Source organism: Schistocerca piceifrons, chromosome 4 (genome assembly GCF_021461385.2).
Source record: "Schistocerca piceifrons isolate TAMUIC-IGC-003096 chromosome 4, iqSchPice1.1, whole genome shotgun sequence".
NCBI classification, from domain to species: domain Eukaryota; kingdom Metazoa; phylum Arthropoda; class Insecta; order Orthoptera; family Acrididae; genus Schistocerca; species Schistocerca piceifrons.
In genome coordinates this window covers 626,645,102-626,667,718 of record NC_060141.1, presented here as the reverse complement: position 1 = coordinate 626,667,718, position 22,617 = coordinate 626,645,102, and the positions used below count along the sequence as shown (strand labels likewise).

At 42.6% G+C, this 22,617-nt stretch overlaps 1 protein-coding gene across 1 annotated transcript in view; it reads right to left on the bottom strand.

Annotated features, from left to right (window-relative positions):
• The window catches only part of LOC124796073 (chondroitin sulfate proteoglycan 4), a 543,527-nt gene that overhangs the window by 366,641 nt on the left and 154,269 nt on the right, over nucleotides 1–22,617 (bottom strand). The window contains exon 6 of the mRNA XM_047260159.1: nucleotides 22,043–22,327. Within this exon, the coding sequence (XP_047116115.1) occupies nucleotides 22,043–22,327 (285 nt within the window). The remainder of the gene's footprint in view (nucleotides 1–22,042; nucleotides 22,328–22,617) is intronic.

Here is a 22,617-nt window from a genome sequence, read left to right as displayed (position 1 = left end):
AAAGTAGTTCCCATTCCTAAAACACTACCTTGGTACCAAGCAACTGTACTGCTTAAACCAGTTTTTAGCCAAAAATATTAAGTGCTGATTTCTGATTCGAGTAAACTGTGAAACGTAAGTGATGTACTATTTAAAAATTGTCATTCACAATGGTCCAATTGGTTTACCTTGGGGTCCCTTTACAGACAATCTGATACAGTGAGATTTTAAAAGTCTGATTACACTCTTGTAGAAATGAAGAGTCCAGGTTGAATATTAGTGGTCGGTATGAAACTTGAAATTAATTAAATATAGAATAACGATCGAATTGTATGCCAATTTATATTTCTCATGGAATGGAAATAGGAGTAACATAATGTCTCTTTATGAACTGAATGACCTAAGAGCAAAAGTTATACTAAAAGCTCGGACAACCAATGGAATGTTAACTGACATTTTCGTCCCTCTGTGTTTGAAAGTTTTCATATTTAATTGTAATATCCACACAAATTACAAGTTTACTAATATTTGTTCTGAACCACGTGAAAAGTTACGGTCATGATACATTGAGCACTGGTTAAGGTCTATAGGAATTTAATAGTACTCAGAAAGATCTCAGGACCTCTATAGAACCACACCGCTAATAGCTAACTCTAACTTTATTCTTGCAACTTTGGAATAAAGTTCCACATATATAAAACACGATCAAATTTAAAACCTACTTAAGCTAAAAATCACTTCAGAACCGAACGACACTTATGTTTCGACGGAAGGGACACCGTTGTCAATCAGAACTCATAGCGAGCTCATCACAACACACCAGTGATTTCTTGTAAGCTTCCTTCACAGGGAAAATTTCTTTTTCGATCAGCGCGGTTCACAAACTTTAAACTTTAGCAACACACTACCTCCGACTCTGAGGTCCATAACTCGCCTCTTTCTCCGACGCGGTCTGCTCATCCTACTCTCAGATTTGAAGTCTTCGACTGTATACTATGTAAAGGAACGATCGATGAGAAGCAGAGTTACAGCATGCTGAACATGCTAAATGATGTTATTTATTCATATAGTTGACACTACTACGATAAATCGAGAAATGGCAACATAATCTCTAATTTCAGATTGTCACTGCATGGTAACTTTGTCAGGATGTGTACACATAAACAGTGGTAACTGCCGGAAATATAGCTGTCACTGGTAGTAACACGGGTGGTTTTCGTGCCAGGAAAATGCTTTTCTGAGAGGATTTTTACGAATTTGAGGATGATATGGGTAACTATGATTTCGATAAAGATTCTGAACACGTTAAAAAACGCAAAGGCTCTTCAAAAGTTGTTACTTATCATGTAAATATGAATTTTTATTTAAGCAAATGAACAATATTTAGCTGTGTTCCTTGCCATAGTTTATGTGAATTTACGTGACAAAATGATGGTAGAAATGATAAGGGCCATTCTTGACATTGTTTACATGGTTTAGTAAAGTGATTGCTAAAATTAATTTTTGTATTGTGCTGAATAGAGGCTCTTAGAACTTATTATGGCAAAAATCATTAATTCAGATCCTTGCAAGTCAACAATGTTACATAACCATTCACAAATTTTTAAGAATAAAATTTTAGCTATAATTGGTCCTTTTAAAAATGTGTCGTAAATTGTGAGTATGTTTGCAATAATAACTTATTTTTATAAGAAAATCACACTGCATGTACTTGACAGAACGCATTTTGAGATGTTACTGAAACTTCACTGTGCAATCTTTCAAAACAACTAACTTGGTCCGTACCATCGTTTACAGTTGAGGTCTTCTTTTTGGCGAGCTCCTAGCGGCTTGCGAAATTGGTTACACATTGAGTTCTGCAGGAAACTAGCCCAGATATGTAGAATGGATTTGCTTTTGACCCAAACACGAGCATCCTCCGTCATCATTCCCTTCCCCCCGCTAACAGGGTTTCTCTCGCAAGAGATACCTTCTGGCAGGAATTTTGACATTATTATTTCCCACTTAATGTTATTTTTACATAGTGGAAGTATATCACAGATCACTGGCAGTCCTATAAACGATTAAGCGAGCGCAACAGACTCTGGCCACATTATGCAGCATGGACCATGAACTGCCTCAAACAAACAACTTTACTTGGATTAGGATGCTGCAGTCGAAAGCTAGCATTCCTAGAACACAGGTAGAGGTATGCGCGGATAAGACAAATACCCTACTTATCTGCAGACGTTTTATCCATCTCCGCGAATATCAATATTTCTAAAGCAATTTCATCCGGCCGGTACTTAGGATCAAAGTTGGACTAAATTTTGCCCGTAATTTACATAGCAAGACTACATACGCAGACACCAATCAAGAGAAAATTTTGATACCACATAGCCTGTCATATTGCTGGTACTTTTCACAAGCGTGGAATGTCAGATCCCTTAATCGGGCAGGTAGGTTAGAAAATTTAAAAAGGGAAATGGATAGGTTGAAGTTAGATATAGTGGGAATTAGTGAAGTTCGGTGGCAGGAGGAACAAGACTTCTGGTCAGGTGAATACAGGGTTATAAACACAAAATCAAATAGGGGTAATGCAGGAGTAGGTTTAATAATGAATAGGAAAATAGGAATGCGGGTAAGCTACTACAAACAGCATAGTGAACGCATTATTGTGGCCAAGATGGATACGAAGCCCACACCTACTACAGTAGTACAAGTTTATATGCCAACTAGCTCTGCAGATGACGAAGAAATTGAAGAAATGTATGATGAAATAAAAGAAATTATTCAGATTGTGAAGGGAGACGAAAATTTAATAGTCATGGGTGACTGGAATTCGAGTGTAGGAAAAGGGAGAGAAGGAAACATAGTAGGTGAATATGGATTGGGGGACAGAAATGAAAGAGGAAGCCGCCTGGTAGAATTTTGCACAGAGCACAACATAATCATAACTAACACTTGGTTTAAGAATCATGAAAGAAGGTTGTATACATGGAAGAACCCTGGAGATACTAAAAGGTATCAGATAGATTATATAATGGTAAGACAGAGATTTAGGAACCAGGTTTTAAATTGTAAGACATTTCCAGGGGCAGATGTGGACTCTGACCACAATCTATTGGTTATGACCTGTAGATTAAAACTGAAGAAACTGCAAAAAGGTGGGAATTTAAGGAGATGGGACCTGGACAAACTAAAGGAACCAGAGGTTGTACAGAGATTCAGGGAGAGCATAAGGGAGCAATTGACAGGAATGGGGGAAATAAATACAGTAGAAGAAGAATGGGTAGCTTTGAGGGATGAAGTAGTGAAGGCAGCAGAGGATCAAGTAGGTAAAAAGACGAGGGATAGTAGAAATCCTTGGGTAACAGAAGAAATATTGAATTTAATTGATGAAAGGAGAAAATATAAAAATGCAGTAAGTGAAACAGGCAAAAAGGAATACAAACGTCTCAAAAATGAGATCGACAGGAAGTGCAAAATGGCTAAGCAGGGATGGCTAGAGGACAAATGTAAGGATGTAGAGGCCTATCTCACTAGAGGTAAGATAGATACCGCCTGCAGGAAAATTAAAGAGACCTTTGGAGAGAAGAGAACCACTTGTATGAATATCAAGAGCTCAGATGGAAACCCGGTTCTAAGCAAAGAAGGGAAAGCAGAAAGGTGGAAGGAGTATATAGAGGGTCTATACAAGGGCGATGTACTTGAGGACAATATTATGGAAATGGAAGAGGATGTAGATGAAGATGAAATGGGAGATATGATACTGCGTGAAGAGTTTGACAGAGCACTGAAAGACCTGAGTCGAAACAAGGCCCCCGGAGTAGACAATATTCCATTGGAACTACTGACGGCCGTGGGAGAGCCAGTCCTGACAAAACTCTACCATCTGGTGAGCAAGATGTATGAAACAGGCGAAATACCCTCAGACTTCAAGAAGAATATAATAATTCCAATCCCAAAGAAAGCAGGTGTTGACAGATGTGAAAATTACCGAACTATCAGTTTAATAAGTCACAGCTGCAAAATACTAACACGAATTCTTTACAGACGAATGGAAAAACTAGTAGAAGCCAACCTCGGGGAAGATCAGTTTGGATTCCGTAGAAACACTGGAACACGTGAGGCAATACTGACCTTACGACTTATCTTAGAAGAAAGATTAAGGAAAGGCAAACCTACGTTTCTAGCATTTGTAGACTTAGAGAAAGCTTTTGACAATGTTGACTGGAATACTCTCTTTCAAACTCTAAAGGTGGCAGGGGTAAAATACAGGGAGCGAAAGGCTATTTACAATTTGTACAGAAACCAGATGGCAGTTATAAGAGTCGAGGGACATGAAAGAGAAGCAGTGGTTGGGAAGGGAGTAAGACAGGGTTGTAGCCTCTCCCCGATGTTGTTCAATCTGTATATTGAGCAAGCAGTAAAGGAAACAAAAGAAAAATTCGGAGTAGGTATTAAAATTCATGGAGAAGAAATAAAAACTTTGAGGTTCGCCGATGACATTGTAATTCTGTCAGAGACAGCAAAGGACTTGGAAGAGCAGTTGAATGGAATGGACAGTGTCTTGAAAGGACGATATAAGATGAACATCAACAAAAGCAAAACAAGGATAATGGAATGTAGTCTAATTAAGTCGGGTGATGCTGAGGGAATTAGATTAAGAAATGAGACACTTAAAGTAGCAAAGGAGTTTTGCTATTTGGGGAGCAAAATAACTGATGATGGTCGAAGTAGAGAGGATATAAAATGTAGACTGGCAATGGCAAGGAAAGCGTTTCTGAAGAAGAGAAATTTGTTAACATCGAGTATAGATTTAAGTGTCAGGAAGTCCTTTCTGAAAGTATTTGTATGGAGTGTAGCCATGTATGGAAGTGAAACATGGACGATAAATAGTTTGGACAAGAAGAGAATAGAAGCTTTCGAAATGTGGTGCTACAGAAGAATGCTGAAGATTAGATGGGTAGATCACATAACTAATGAGGAAGTATTGAATAGGATTGGGGAGAAGAGAAGTTTGTGGCACAATTTGACCAGAAGAAGGGATCGGTTGGTAGGACATGTTCTGAGGCATCAAGGGATCACCAATTTAGTATTGGAGTGCAGCGTGGAGGGTAAAAATCGTAGAGGGAGACCAAGAGATGAATACACTAAGCAGGTTCAGAAGGATGTAGGTTGCAGTAGGTAGTGGGAGATGAAGAAGCTTGCACAGGATAGAGTAGCATGGAGAGCTGCATCAAACCAGTCTCAGGACTGAAGACCACAACAACAACAACACAGTTTTCTGCTGTAATTACTGAAATTAATGTTGTGAAATTTTCTGCGGTATATTTCCTCTGCACTGGGAAGTCAAAAGCGGAGCATTGCCTAGAAAACGGATATAAAATACAATTCGAAGATACAAAACTGTTGGCTCATGCATCTACATATTGGGACTCCGTTATGACGGAAGCTGCCGAGATTTGTTTAAACAACAATTTCAACAGAGACCAGTGGTACACACTCAGCAGGGCATGGGGGCGGGCATTGGACATGAAAGAAAGCACAGAAAGATGCGCGATGCGGGAGCGGCAGTTTCGAACGTGGCGCCTGCCCCTGGAGCCACCTGACGTCACCGGTGCTGGCACGGGCAGTAACTGCTCTAGCTGCCTGGGTCGACTTACGGGCGTTCTACATTGGGTCTATCTGACTGGCTGCTGATGATGTCATCATGCCCATATAAGCGAGAAACCGTAGCAGCCCCGGCAGTTAGTGAATTTCTGACGACGATGGCGCAGATGGTCATCGAAAGATCGAGGATTTTATTCGAACTGACGCGGCTTGAAAACCGAGAGCGTTTTATTCAGTAATTTCCCGTAACGCCCACTGTCTGCCAACACCAGCTGCAGAGAAACTGTGAAAAGTCCAGACAGGATGCAACACCTTGCAGAAGCGCAATACGCCGTGACAGGAAATAGTCAATGACTAGCTGCTTCTGATTCTGTGGAAGGCCTATTTCTTTAATAATGTAACGGAGCGGTTTGAATCGCGCGAGATGAGGTGTTAGCCCTGGAGCCCTCGTGGTGTGTAGAACTCGTGTGCCTTCTGGGACGGAGGTAATGTTCTCATATCATGTTCCAGACGTCGGTAGAAAGTAATCGTACGTGATCAGCAGTACGTAAAATTAAGAAAGTAATACAATCCGCAGGTGTAGGTTTCGGGTTAAATCATTTCAGTTCTTTAGGAGAGCGTTGCCGTTAAACGAGTGAGCAGATCTCAGTAGGTAGATGCCGGAAGTCAGGCTGTGGACGGAAAGAGCTATCTGGACGGAGGTGTCTAGCGAACGGGGCAGACTGGGCGAGGTTTCCGTTGAAGCCAATAAATTGCATTACTTCGGATTAAAATATGAGTATGCTGTTTTTATGTAATTCTGCTATTGACTTTGAATAGTATTTTATGTTGTGGAGAATATTGGGAAAAATTACCAGTAATCACTTTGAAGCGGTGTATGAATTTCTAGCGGCGTACGTATTCCAGCCCAGTGATTGGATATCGGAATCTCAATGAGAGCAGTTCGTATGACAACCGGGCTCTTAATTATTGATTAGACGTGCGACACTTATTTACATTGATTTTAAATGTGTAGGAGTTTTGAGAATCAATACGGGTCCGCCAATAAACATTTCCGTAGCGTAATTTGTTTCGCGTGTTGCAAATAGCCATGAGTAAGTGGATACAGCCCGCGGACTCGTGACTCCATGCATGCTCCAAGGCGTGAACTAAAGGAACGTTTCAATGCGTCAGGTATAACAGTTAAATTCCTCTTCAGTGTCAAGCTCCATCAGATGCCTGCTTTGGTAAGTGTTAACTGTAGTTAAACTAAGCTAAGTAAACTCCGCTCGAATAGGCTATGAAGGCTCGACGGTACCGACCAGCCGCCGTGTCATCCTCAGACCACAGGCGTCACTGGATGTGGATGTAGGGGCATGTGGTCGACACATTGCTCTCCCGGCCGTATGTCAGTTTACGAGACCGGAGCCGCTACTTCTCAGTCAAGTAGCTCCTCAGCCTGTCTCACAGGGCTGAGTGCACCCCGCTTGGCAACAGAGCTCGGCAGACAGGATGGGCACCCATCCAACTGCAAGCCCAGCCCGAAAGTGCTTAACTTCGGTGATCTAACGGGAACCGGTGTTACCACCAAGGGAAGACCGTTTGCGTTAACTGCCATTATCAAAGCTTATGTGCCTACAATGATAAAGTATTTTACAGACTTTTTTCTCAGGTATTTGACGTCTTTCCCTGTGAACTGTACGTACCTACCCCAGCAATTACTTCATGGTTAAACGAATATCAGTATCCTTTCTGTTCATGTCTACAGGAACCACATCACTTTAGTGCTAAACTTGGCGACATCTTGATTTTCTAATCCTTCACAGACTTACGAATGTAAGTGGCTTCAGTTATTTACGCCAATACGACTCTGGAACGTGAAGTACATTCTTGTTATGATTACTGTTGACGCAACACCGCTCGGAATGGCAATTGGGCAGAAAGCAAAAGCTTACACATTAAAATTTTTGTCCGATAACGAATCCAACCTACTACTGCAATGCTGTGTTGGACGCAATGGTATTTGCTGTGCACGTTTGATCTCCTAGCACGGTATTTGTTTCTAAACCAGTGGTCAGTGAGCCGTAGAAAGGAATGCGTGCTATCAGCGCAAGCGAGCGAAACTATGCAGCTGCAACATTTCCCTCTAGTCAGTTTATGATATTGCATTCTGTATACCAAAATTAACATCAGTGCCCCTGAAAGCATCCCAAACTGGTCACCTGTTAGTGGCCGAAGAATATCGCTCTAAACTGATTATTTAATTAATGAGGTGAATATGAAAATTTACATGAGAATTTACAGCAAGATAAGGCGTTTGTTACAAAATAATAGAATCCTGGTTTTCAAAATCTTCAGAAACAGTGAACGTGAAACCATTTTATTAAAATTCCATGTAATTTGTAGAAAGGAAATGGCAGAAATTGTTAGCGAGATTACGAGAGTCAAATATATATCACCTGATAGCATCGTCAGCGGTATCACCTGATAGCATCTCCGCTGATATTGAGAGTATAATCTCTAATCTATTAGTTACTTCTGTGCTCTTATACTGTCACTGGCAGTATTAATGGCGAAGGCATTATTCGCTGCAGAACTGACATAGATTGCTATTTGCTAATCAAAAAGTGGCTCAAAAACTGTAAGCTGGAAAAGTGTTTGTTCATGAGAGTCATCTGACTTTTCATTCCAGTCGACCAGCAGATGGCAGAAAGAAACTGAAAAGCAACTTTAGAAGAAAATAAGGGATGAGGTGTCGTTTATTTACCAGGACCAATCAGTAAATAATGCCCAAAAATTTTTTTCTCAGAATATTCTTAACAGCTAGAATTTGATGACGATATCAATCAATATATTTTCTTTTACGTCTGCTGTCTTTCTACAAATTCTCCCTCACGTTCTGTGGCCTTAGCACCATGTAGTGTAAGAGCACGTTTTCCTTCTGGCAAAAGCTCTTGCCTACTCTCGTAGCTATGTTTACCTTTCGTCTATCACGCTCTCATCAACTTCAAAATGTGTTCCACCTAAAGAATCCAAACTAGCCCCAACAGAAGGAGCTCCGAGATCGCCAGGTCTGGCCTACCGGGTGGATGAAGCAGTGATGTCAAACCCAATCTGATCTGTGTACGAGTGCGCACTGTTGCGTCGGAACAAGATTTCGTTTAGATTGTTATTAGATTTAACATATCAGAAACGTGTTCCTGAGTGTGTTCAGAGTCTTCACATATGACTCTTAATTAATGCGATTTTCAATAATAGCGTTAATCGCAGTGGGAGACAATATTACGATCTTCCCCAGTGAAACGATTTCAAAAGACGGAATTAACAATTTCTGCCTTTTCTGAGACTCACTCCATTTCTGGTGCTAGTATGGTCCATGAGCGGTTTGTAGATAATTTTCTTTTGTTTACTGATGTACCACAAAACTGCTGAACTCTGGAACTTGTGAAAACGATGCGTTCTAACATTTTATTACTAAATACTGGAACTCGGGTCAACATTCAACACACAGTTCTGCTACAGTGTGTTCTTGCGCACTGCTGCCGTTAGTGATGGAAATCACAATTAGTGCATAGCATTTGAGCTGGTCACATACCTATTTTGTTTGTAGGAGCAAAATACGCGATTCTAGACGTATCGATAACCATCTGCTATTGCTGATAAATTTGAAGAATTAGCTAATTGAAAGTAAATTGATGTAAGTAAGAGATACATTAAGGAGCCAAAGAAACTGGTACACCTGCCCAATATCGCGTAGGACCCCCGCGAGCACGCCGAAGTGCCTCAACACGACGTGGCATGGATTCGACTAATGTCTGAAGAAGTTCTGGAGGAAACTGACACCAGAATCCTGAAGAGCTGTCAGTAAATCCGTAAGAGTAAGTGGGGGTGGCGATCTCTTCTGAACAGAATGTTGCAAAGCATCCCAGATATGATCAATAGTGTTCATGTCCGGGGAGTCTGGTGGCCAGCGGAAGTATTTCTAGTCCGTCGGAATGCACAATGGACATAATGGATGCAAGTGGTCACACAGGATGCTTACGTACGTATCACCTCTTAGAGCTTCATCTAGACGTATCAGGCGGCCTATATGACTGAAGCTGCACACGCCCCGCACCATTACAGAGCCTCCACCAGCCCGAACAGTCCCCTGCTGACATGCAGAATCCATAGATTCATGAGGCTGTCTCCATACCCGTACTCGTCCATCCGCTCGATACAATTTGAAACAAGACTCGTCCGACCAGGCAACATGTTTCCAGTCATCAACAGCCCAATTTCGATACAGACGGGCCCAGGCGAGACGTAAAGCTTTGTATCGTTCAGTAACAAGGGTACACAACTGGGCCTTCGGCTCCGAAAGCCCGTATCGATGAAGTTTCGTTGAATGGTTCACACTCTGACACTTGCTGATGGCCCAGCATTGAAATCTACAGCAATTTGCGGAAGGATTCCACTTCTGTCACGATGAACGATTCTCTTCAGTTGTCGTTGGTAATGTTCTTGCAGGATCTTTTTCCAGCCGCAGCGATGTCGGAGATTCGATGTTTTACCGGGTGCTGATATTCATGGTACACGCTGGAAAATCCCCACTTCATCGCTACCTCGGAGATACTGTATCCCATCGCTCGTGTGCCGACCATAACAACATGTTCAAACTCACTTAAATCTTGATAACCTGTCATTGTGGCAGCAGTAACCGGTTTATTAATTGCGCCAGACACTTGTCGTCTTATGTAGTCGTTGCCGACCGCAGCACCGTATTCTGCCTGCTTACATATCTCTGTATTTGAATACGAATGCCTATACCGGTTCTTTGCTGCTTCAGTACATATGGAGACCGTTCTGTATAAGAGTTAAATTTTACAAAAAATGTGTTCAGCCATTATAAAGCGAAAGCAGTCAAGTCTACGGATTACAGGTGTAACTGTGTGGCAGCAGCAATACTTGCCAAAACCACTGAAGTTATAGAAAATAAGTCTCATTAATGAAATAAAGGAAATTTGTTAATGATTTTGCAAACAAGACGAAATTTTATTGAGCAGTATAACTTTGTTTCGAAATACAACGTACAGTAGCTCAGAATGTCGTATAAAACGTGTCAAGGCTTTGTTTTCTCTCATACCGTTGAAATCGTATGTAAATGTCAAGAGTTTGAACTAACTTCCTTGCTTACATGATATTGTGTTAAGGGCGTTTTGAGCTGTTTTATATGACACGATTTCCATGGACAAATCCGTAAATAAGTGTACAAAGTTCTGTTTACTTTTACTACTTCATGCAATTTAGGATTTTCCATGATCAGCCCATCTCTGTGACAAATGAATTTACTCTGCCTGTCTTCATAACACGATGTTGTTTTGCGATGAGGGGGTATGTGACAATCAACATTTCATATTCGAAACCTATTGTTCATATGAAAACTTTATTGTCAACAAAATTAAAGGATAAAAGTTACATATGTCATAGTGTACATTTGTATAAGGTTTACTTACAAAAAATATTAAAATCGTCAGTTTACTTTTGAATTCATTTAGCGAATTGTTATCTATACACTCTGTTAAGGAGCAAAGCGAATCATCCTAATGAACTAAGATGAAAACCTTTACGCAAACATTAATCTTCTTAGCTGTGACGAAATCTGCCACACGTGAACTCGTAATATTATGCGAAGCAAAATATTTTCCGAGTACAGTGCACCATCACACTTCAACACATCTCTGCTTATTTTGTCATATCGTTAGAAGCCGCCTTCGGTGAATAAATCTTCCCACTTCCTTAAGCTAACTGTTATTCGTTGTTTGGACGTTCTTAAGGAGTCTGATGGTTTGTAGACTCGGACGATTACAGCAGCGGGCTGTCAATCAGCGGATGTTTTGACGTGGCTAAAGGAGCTGGCGTCAGGCTCAGACAGAAAAGAAAACAAAGACGGAGCCGTGTAGTGCAGAATGACAGCGAAAATACAGAGTTGAGATAGCGGTTTCTCTTCCAAGACGATACGAGCCTGCCACGTAGGCACTGCTTTCACTGACTGGCATTATTATTTTTATTACACACAGATGAGCCAAAACATAATGACCACCTGCTTAATAGCTTGTTTGTCCATCCCTGGAACGAAATACATTACTGATTCTACGTATCAGGGATGCGACTGTTTGTTGGTAGGTTTTTGGGGGGTATGTGGCATTACATGTCTACGCACAGATCATGTAATTCGCGTAAATAATGGGCCGCAGATATGCGTACGCGGTGATGACGTCCGGTGCCGACCCAGATGGCTTCCAACGAGTAACGTCAGGCGAATTTGGTCGCCAATCCTCAGTGTGAGTTCACTGTAGTGCTGCTCAAAACACTGTAGCACAATTCTGGCTCCGAGACAATGAAAATTTTGCTGCTGAAACAATAAATCGCCATCGGGGAAGACATCAAGCATGAATGAATGCAAGTGGCACGCAGCTGTCAGTTAGTACCACAGGTCCCATGTAAGCGCAGGATAATGTCTCCCATAGCATAATACTGTTCCCACCAGGCTGCGTCCCTGGCGGGCTGCATGTTTCGAGCCGCTGTTCACCTCGGTGACAGCTTTTGTGGAGACGACCATCGACTATCGTAGCAAAAATGTTATCCACCCGAAGAGCCGACACGTTTCCATTGATCGATGGTCGAATTCGGACGGTCCCATGCTCACTGCAACCGTAATTGAAGACGTCATTGGTCCAACGCATGACTCGTAGGGGTAGTCTGCTGCGGAGCTCCATGTTCAACATTGTGCGATCAACGGTGTGCTCCGAAATATTTGTTGCATGCACCAGCATTGCGCTCTTTGTGCAGAGATGCCACACATTACCATCTGTCCTAATTACAGAGCAGACAAGCCTCCGAAACCCCCTCCCCCCTTTTTTTAAGGGTCGTGGACGTCCAGCCATTTAGCGCCTAGTGGTAGTTTCACTGTCCTGCCTCATTCAGTAGATGCTCACTACAGTAGCACGTGAACAGCTTCGCAATTTCGAGACACTCGTTCACAGGTTCTGTGTAATAACAATAATCTGCCCTTTTTTCGAAATCACTTGCCTCAGTGGATTTCTCCATCTGCAGCGCATATCTTCGCTAGGGTGATCCCCCATCCGTGTCTGTTCTGCTTACCTACTTTTTTTACCGCGTCACACGTCCGCAGGGCCACAAGGTGCAGTACATCCGATGGCGTTAAGAAGTCGTTTAAAAAAACATCTACGACCCGACAAAAAATACAACTGTATTGCTACTAAGATTTACGTTCCGCCAGTTCATAATAGCTCATTACAGCACAAATTTGGAAAGAACGGTTCATTACAGTTAAGAAGTATCAATTGTTATGTCTCATACACCAGTAGCCAAGCACAGGTGAAATGCATATAAATCGTCGACTTCTTTGATCTGCGATCTAAAAACTACGTAGCGCTGAGTGGAAAAAGTTATGGTTCTTGCCCTAGCAGGCCACCTTGCTAGCCGCAGTGTCGTCCGAGTGACAACAGAAGTAAAAATCTTTAAAGTGTCCAGAGAAAGAGTGTTCATCTTTTGCGTAAAGGAAGTGAACAACAGGCTTCGCCAGCCCGAAGTTTGTGGAAAGGAAGCTAAGGCTTTCCAACCTCTGATCTGTATCTGACGACCTCACATTTGTACAAGAGACGAAGCACTGGACGATGAACTCGTTTAAACCACACGAAAAATCCACAGCAAATGCACACGGAAGGAAGTTCACGGTCTGAAGGTCTAATGATAATTTCATTTGTTTCCAGATGTCAGATAGGAAAGAGAAGGGAAAGGAAATCGTACCTCCGTTTTAGAAGGGACCGCCCGTGCATTCAGACGTATTAAAGCATACCTTGGTCCTGCAGAGGATCGATTCAAGGAGGGTTATAGCTTTTTTTATGTACATACTCGCTCAGCGCTGACTCAGTAGCGAGCCAAGGTGTGGATAGAACCTTAAAAAAAAGCTACAACTGCATTTGAAAAAATAAATGTTCAAATTTGTGTGAAATCTTATGGGACTTAACTGCTAAAGTCATCAGTCCCTATGCTTACACACTACTTAACCTATTCTAAGGACAAACACACACACCCAACCCCGAGGGAGGACTCGAACCTCCGCCGGGACCAGCCGCACAGTCCATGACTACAGTGCCTTAGACCAACTGCATTTGAAGATGTTATCTTGGTAGACGGAGATGAAATTTCGATTTCAACATGAAATTCATTCGGCATAATAACTTGGAACATTTTCATGTGTTTGACATTTCTGGCAGTAAAAAGTCTACATTTTACTTACATGCATTCGTTAAAATCGGATTAGAAAAATTACAGATGACGTCAATCTATACGCTTGGCCAAGGATTTGCATCCACAGGTTCAGTGTAGTAAATGCTGTCCAAATTTATCCATTTCTCAGAAATTACGCACTGTTTGTCCAGTGAGGAATAAGTAAGGCAGAAGTACAGGTTTTTATTTAACAGCCTTGGATCGCTAAGTCTTTATAAATATTACTGTTTTCAGATGACAAACAACCCATTTCCAAAGGAAAAATGTCGTTTAAGTACATTAGTAGCATATAGCACTTACAGAGTAACACATTTTCATCCTGGGTACGAAGTAACGCATCAATTTTAGCATCAAGAAGCCTCGAAATGTGAAAACGTAGGTAGCACATGCGTCAACAATTCATAAAGTAATTGATGAACATGAGTCAACAGTCACACTACATAGGAGGCCCTGAGTATGACTCCAATGTCGCATCGAGAATAAGTATATTTGACTTTGTACATGTCATATGAAGTCAATAGTTTAGTGTGCTTAAGTGACATTTTATTTAGTTTTTAGAGGGATCTGAAGACGGCTTGTCTGTAAGAATAATCGGGTAATACCTGAAATACACATCGCATTTCCAAACCACTAAGTAGAAACGGAAGGGGAAAGGAAGCGAAAAGCTGACGGTTGATGTTCAATTATTAGACAGGTGTCCATAAAGACAAATGAGCAAAGGGTGGAGTTTCTATGATTATCAAGAGAAACTTAGCAAAAAATTATAAGAATTGGAATGCAGAAGATGAGCGTGCTATAAAAGTAAAGCTTGAAGTGAAAGTTTAGAAGGTAGTTGTAATTCGAGTGTACGCTCCATCACATTATAATAAAGTCAATGCCAACGATGAGCATGATGAGAAATTAAGATAAGTATTGGACACTATCAGCAGCAGGAAGGTTCTTTTAGGCGATTGGTCTAATGGTCATGTTGGGACCACACTAATGGATGTAGATGTTAGTTATAATGCTGAATTATGTACGTCAGTAACATTCACTATCGATTGAAATGGTTAATTTAAACATAAAGATATGTAGAGAGCACTATTGTTTAAACTGGTACAAAAAATTAGTCATAGGGAACCAAATGTCAATGCGGAGGCTCCAGCGCTGCCGGGATAGGTAGGCTGACGTGGCAGTAGTGTGATTAGGGTTAAACATAGACGCAGAGGAATGCATGATAGGCAATCTTCAGAAGTTCAAAGATTGCTGATGAGTGTTGCAATGGAATATGGACAGGGTGTCCCGTAGTAGTGGGTTTTGATTTAACTTTTACTTGACTCTTGTCACTTTCTTTCATTTCTACAGTTTCCTGTTGATAGGATTGTAGGATTATGCTGTTGATGTTTAATATCATATATTACTAGCGGCACTTTCCGGTTCCACACTGGTAGCATTATCTACGATAAGACAACTTGACTGGTGTAACGAATTTAGTTTGGGAGCCGAGAATAAAATTCAGAGAACAGTGCTAAGTAAGTGAATGTCATCACTTTCATATTAGTTACACCCTGAAAGCAGCTCACAGCAGGAAGGTTGTCTGGAGGCATGAATGGTTACTGTTCGATACTGAAATGACATACGTCGTGACATCTCATGACAGTGGTAGGAACACACCGTAAGTAATACGTGTACAACCAAGGTAAATGTTGTATGCGAATCATGGGTGTATGTACGTGTGAGTTATTCAATACACTATGTGATCAAAAATATCCAGACACCTGGCTGAAAATGACTTACAAGTTCGTGGCGCCCTCCATCGGTAATTCTGGAATTCAGTATGGTGTTGGTCCATCTTTAGCCTTGATGACAGCTTCCACTGTCGCGGTCATACGTTCAATCAGGTACTGGAAGGTTTCTTAGGGAAATGGCAGCCCATTCTTCACGGAGTGCTGCACTGAGGAGAGGCATTGATGTCTGTCGGTGAGGCCTGGTAGGAAGTCGGCGCCGGCCGCCGTGGCCTAGCGGTTCTAGGCGCTTCAGTCCGGAACCGCGTTGCAGCTGCGGTCGCGGGTTCGAATCCTGCCTCGGCAATGGATGTGTGTGATGTCCTTAGGTTAGTTAGGTTTAAGTAGTTCTAAGTCTAGGGGGCTGATGACCTCCAATGTTAAGTCCCACAGTGCTTAGAGCCATTTGAACCATTTGAATGAAGTCGGCGTTCCAAAACATCCCGAAGGAGTTCTGTAGGATTCAGGTCAGGACTCTGTGCAGGCCAGTCCATTTAAGGGATTTTATTGTCGTGTAACCACTCCACCACAGGCCATGCATTATGAACAGGTGCTGGATCGTGTTGAAAAATGCAATCGCCATCCTCGAATTACTCTTCAACAGTGGGAAGCAAGAAGGTGCTTAAAACATCAGTGCATCCCTGTGCTGTGATAGTGCCACGCAAAAAAAAGAGGTGCAAGCCCCCTCTATGAAAAACACGACCACACCACCACCGCCTCCGAATTTTACTGTTGGCACTACACACGCTGACAGATGAAGTTCATCGGTCATTAGCCATACCCACACTCTGCCATCGGATCGCATCATTGTGTACAAGGTTTTCCACTGTTCAATCGTTCAATGCTTACGCTTCTCACACCAAGCGAGGCGTCGTTTGACTATTACCAACGTGATGTGTGGCTTATGAGCAGCCGCTCGAAGATGAATTCCAAGTTTTACTACCTCCCGCCTAACTGCCATAGCATTTGCAGAGGATCCTGACGCAGTTCGGAATACCTGGGTGATGGTTTGCATAGATGTCTGCCTATTACACATTTAGGCCCTCTTCAACTGTCGGCGATCTGTCACTCAACAGACGAGGTCGGCCTGTATGCTTTTGTGCCTGTGTGTCCCTCCACGTTTCCACTTCTCTATCACATCGGGAACAGTGAACCTATGGATGTTTGGGAGTGTGGAAATCTCACATATAGACGTATGACACAAGGACGCCCAATCACCTGACCCCGTTCGAAGTCAGTGAGTTCCACGGAGTGCCCCATTCAGCTCTCTCACGATGTCTAATGACTACTGAGGTCGCTAATATGGAGTACTTGGCAGTAAGCGGTAGCACAACGACCCTAATATGAAAAAGTTTTCTGGTTGGTGTCAGAATACTTTTGATCACATAGTGCATGTATCGGAAGCTGGCTGATGTGGTACAAATAAAAGAAAAAAAAGAAGAGACATGGATGACATACCCGTTTAGCTCGTCTTACAACATTCCTCTTGTGAAGCATACGCAGTGCAATGCGTTGTTGAGACTCACTAACAGAATTCTTTTATGGCAGACTTCTTTGCCATACCACGCAAATAATCGTGTCCAGATTTAAATTTAATTCAAGGAATGCACAAAGCTGGAAACTGAGTCGTTTGCTGCGATGCTGAAAGAACGTACCATATGTAAAAGAAGCAAAGTTGCCGAAGTACTTTTTCGGAAAACGTTTTACTTGAAGCATAAAAAATGAAACACATATTTTGGATTCACTATGAAGTTGCTGTGAAACGACTGCAGCAAAACTGTAGGTTAAAAACATTGTCTCGCATCACAGCCTCATTCGCAATAAAGAAAAGTGTGAAGTTATTCACATGAGTACTAAAAGAAATCAGCTAAATTTCGATTACGCGAAAAGTCACACAAATTTGAAGGCTGTCAATTCAACTAAATACTTAGGGATTACAATTACGAATAACCTAAATTGGAACGATCACATAGATAACATTGTGGGTAGAGCAAACCAAAGACTGCGATTCATTGGCAGAACACTTAGAAGGAGCAACAGGTCTACTAAAGAGACTGCTTGCACGACGCTTGTCCGCCCTGTTCTGGAGTATTGCTGTGCAGTGTGGGATCCGCATCAGGTGGGGCTGACGGGTGACATCGAAAAAGTACAAAGAAGGGCAGCTCGTTTTGTATTATTATGAAATAGGGGAGATAGTTTCACAGACATGATACGTGAATTAGAGTGGCAATTATTAAAACAAAAGCGTTTTTCGTTGCTAAGAGATCTTCTCATGAAATTTCAATCACCAGTTTTCTCCTCCGATTGCGAAAATATTCTGTTGGCACCCACCTACATAGGGAGAAGTGATCATCACGATAAAATAAGAGAAATCAGGGCTCGCACAGAAAAATTTAAGTGGTCGTTTTTCCCGCGTGCCGATCGAGAGTGGAACGGTAGAGAGACCTGCTTGAAGGTGGTTCATTGAACCCTCTGGCAGGCACTTTATTGTGAATAGCAGAGTAATCATGTAGATGTAGATGGCTGTCTTTTCGTTATTGCTTACATTTATGGGATACTTCGAAGATGAGTAACTCCCTCTCCATTGTTCGAACAATTTTTAATGAAATAAAACTGAGTTACTCACTCACTCTCCATTATTCGAAGAATTTATAATGAATTAAAAGTGTGAATCGTGACTGGTAATCTCAGTGAAGCAGAAACTGGAAGTCTGAAAATGTTTTTGCATTTCGAAAAGCGCCCCTCAAATATCTTTAGAGGTAATCCGAATTTTTGTGTATTCATCAGCAAGCAATTTCTGAATCTCATTAAAAAAAGGTGTGACCATGACTTTATGCTCTTTATTTAGTTCTAAATACCTTTCTATCTAGTGGAGGATTTGTTTATCGGTCTTCTGTATAATTTGAAATAATTGAAACGAATTTTTCGCCCTACCGCGCAGAGAACTGTGTTCGCATGTATGTTTGACTTATGGAAAGCAGAAAACTGACAGCTGAGTCATCTGCTGCGTTGCTGCAAAACTTATTTATGAATGAAGTAAAGTTGCATGACATGCTGTGTTTTACTCTATGCATAAATACAGTGACGGTAGACAAATTCGCAACAGCACGAAGGAGTTGTGCGACATGAACGGTAGTTGGCAGGCGTGAAAGATGATGCCTATTAAAATTTCGCACCAGTTGCAAAGAGTGGCGCTAATAGCTCCACAATGAGGATGCGTATAAGGTTTACTTTAAATACGCACTGAAATGTCGTGAGCATCAGCTACCTATGAGATAGGTCGTGGTAAGTTGATGATAGACAAGAGTGCCTTTAATACGGCGAAGGCACCAGAGGTTGAAGGAAGCTGTGTAATAGGGGTACGAAGAGCTGGATATACCTTCTGCGATATTGAAGGAAGACTTGACAGAAACGTAGCCCTTGTAATGACTACTGGAGGAGGTGGTCACAGGAATGTACGGTTGCAAGAAGAGCGGGCTCCTGACGGCCAAGTGACACTACCGAGAGGGAAGACCATCGTGTTCGGCGGATGACTCTGCGCGTCGTAATGCACGTGCAGCAGCAAACTGAGCCGCCGTTGGAACCACAGTGACACATCGAACAGTTACAAATCGATTACTTCGAGGAGAGCTCCGAACCAGTAGCCCAATGCCGTGCATTACACTAACCCGAGAACACAGCCATTTGCGACTTAGTGCTGAAAAGCGAAAAATACTTGGTACACAGGGTGAAGGTCAGTTGTGTTTTCTGATAAAATCTGGTTGTGTTTCGGTACCAGTGAAGGCCGTGTGTTGCTTAAGAGGAGGCCAGCTGAGGGCCTGCGACCAACCTGTCTGCGTGCTGGACACAGTGGACCTACACCTGGAGTTATGGTCTGGTGTCGATTTCGTATGACCGCAGGAGCACTCTGTTGACTATCCCACACACCTTGAACGCAAAATTATACGTCAGTCTGGCGATTCGACTTGATGTGCTACCATTCATGAACAGCATTCTATGGGATGCTTTCCAACAGGATAACGCCAGTCCACATACCGCTGTTGTAAACCAACATGCTCTACAGTGTGTCGACATGTTGACGGCCTGCTCGATCACCTGATCTGTCTCCAATCGAGCCCATATCGGACGACAACTTCAGCGTCATCCAAAACCAAGATGAACGGTCCCTGCAAGTGCAACAGGTATGGAACTCCATTGCACAAACTCAAATGCGGCCCTGTACAATGTTTGCATGCTTGTATTCAAGATTCTGGTGGTTGCGCCAGATATTAATGTACTGGCACTTCACATTTGCATTGGCTTTTCTCGTGCTTACATTAACATGTGGTGCTAAAACTTTAATCACTTAAATATGTTACCTAGGGAAATGTATTCGCGAGAGTTCAATATTCTACATTAGTTACGTCTTGGTATTGGACTCTTTTTCCGTCAGAGTAAGTCCATCTTCTCGTTCTCACTCCCTCTTGCCTTCTTCCCCCTGCCACTGTGCGTTTCCTCCTTTTCCACCTTTTATGTCCCACCACCCCCTCACCCACTGACATTGCGCTTTGTTTATTGTTATTGCAAGTTCGGTCTCTGTAGTAATATTGTAATCATAAGCCGATAAGGCACAATACAACTTTCCTGTTAGCTGACAACGTTTCTTATATTAAGAAGATATAGCCCACATGTCGAGGGACATGAAAGGGAAGTAGTGGTTGCGAAGGGAGTGAGACAGGGTTGTAGCCTATCCCCGATGTTATTCAATCTATGTATTGAGCATGCAGTAAAGAAAACAAAAGAAAAATTCGGAGTAGGTATTAAAATCCATGGAGAAGAAATAAAAACTTTAAGGTTCGCCGATGACATTGTAATTCTGTCAGAGACAGCAAAGGACTTGGAAGGGCAGTTGAACGGAATGGACAGTGTCTTCAAAGGAGGATATAAGATGAACAACAGCAAAATCAAAACGAGGATAATGGAATGTAGTCAAGTTAACTCGGGTGATGCTGAGGGAATTACATTAGGAAATGAGACACTTAAAGTAGTAAAGGAGTTTTGCTATTTGGGGAGCAATATAACTGATGATGGTCGAAGTAGAGAGGATATAAAATGTAGACTGGCAACGGCAAGGAAAGCGTTTCTGAAGAAGAGAAATTTGTTAACATTGAGTATAGATTTAAGTGTCAGGAAGTCATTTCTGAAAGTATTTGTATGGAGTGTAGGCACGTATGGAAGTGAAAAATGGACGATAAAAAGTTTGGAGAAGAAGAGAATAGAAGCTTTTGAAATGTGGTGCTACAGAAGAATGCTGAAGATTAGATGGGTAGATCACATAACTAATGAAGAGGTACTGAATATAATTGGGGAGAAGAGGAGTTTGTGGCACAACTTGACCAGAAGAAGGGATCGGTTGGTAGGACATGTTCTGAGGCATCAAGGGATCACCAATTTAGTATTGGAGGGCGGCGTGGAGGGTAAAAATCGTAGAGGGAGACCAAGAGATGAATACACTAAACAGATTCAGAAGGATGTAGGTTGCTGCAGGTACTGGGAGATGAAGAAGCTTGCACAGGGTAGAGTAGCATGGAGATAGAGAGCTACATCAAACCTGTCACTAAACTGAAGACCACCACAACAACAACAACATGTAATAAAAATATACAGTCAGTATCTGTTCATATGTAATAACGTTTCCCCTTTACGTATTACTTTTTATTTATATACCTTGTATATTAAAAGGAGGTATATAAAAACTCGCGTTATGCAAATGCAACGTTGTTGTCAAAATTTCAAAGCAATCGGTGAAGAACTTTGGGTGATTTAAGATTTTAATAAACGAATTTAAAATTTTTATTTATAAAGATAAAATATAGTATTGAAAGAAATATGCGAGATGCAGAATGTAACAATCTACCTCAGAATCAGAAGTGGTCAAATTCAGATGTAACAGCAATGAATAATTAAAAATACCCGAAGGGATTCATGGACTGTCTGTACTAGTCGAATTGAAATAATTACAGCCTCTAGGGACGGTACTAGTGTCTTAGCAGTCCGTCTTCAGGCCACGAGTGGCCTACCGGGACCATCCGACCGCCTTGTCATCCTTAGGGGAAGGATGCGGATAGGAGAGGCGTGGGGTCAGCCCACCGCTCTCCCAGTCGTTATGATGATATTCTTGACGGAAGCCTCTACCATTCGATCGAGTAGCTCCTCAATTGGCATCACGAGGCTGAGTGCATCCCGAAAAATGGCAACAGTGCATGGCGGCTTCGATGGTCACCCATCCAAATGCCGACCACGCCCGACAGCACTTAACTTCGGTGATCTCACGGGAACCGGTGTAGCCACTGCGGCCAGGTCGTTGCCGTACTAGTGTCTTAGGGCTGGCTAATGTTTTGAGCGGTGTACTCGCCACGTTCGCTGCAGCGTGCTACGGAGGCGGCACGCACCTTGTCCTTGGTCATGTCGAGCAGCGTGAAGGCGAGCGGCGCCTGCGCCGGCGACTGCGACTGCTGGCCCTGGCCGTGCGGCTGGCGGTCCACTTCCAGGCGGCCGTGCCTGGGCGGCTCCACCACGAAGAAGAGCACGCCCGTGTCGCGCACGCCGTACTTGGGAAAGTCCAGCACCACGTCCACGTTGCGCGTCGTCACCGGCGCCGAGCCGCCCTCGGCCACCTGCAGCGGCGTCAGCACCAGGATCTCCAGGTCGACCGGCAGCGTCGGCTTGGAGAACACCTGCAGCAGTCGCCAAACCAGCTGCCGTCAGCACCTTGTGGAGGTCGAGTGCGAAGTCAGAGTAGTGCCTCATTTTATGGGAAGATTGTTGTCGATGGGCCACCTAAAGAAATAACAGGCCATGTCCTGACTGACTGACTGACTCACCATGGCCCAGCCCAAACCACTACGGGCAGAAACTTGAAATTTGGAGGATGTGTGAATCTTATACTGTAGGCGTCGTTTCAGAAGCGACTTTTAGAAATTCCACTTCCAAGGGAATTTTGAAGCTAGAACTACGAAAACTGGTA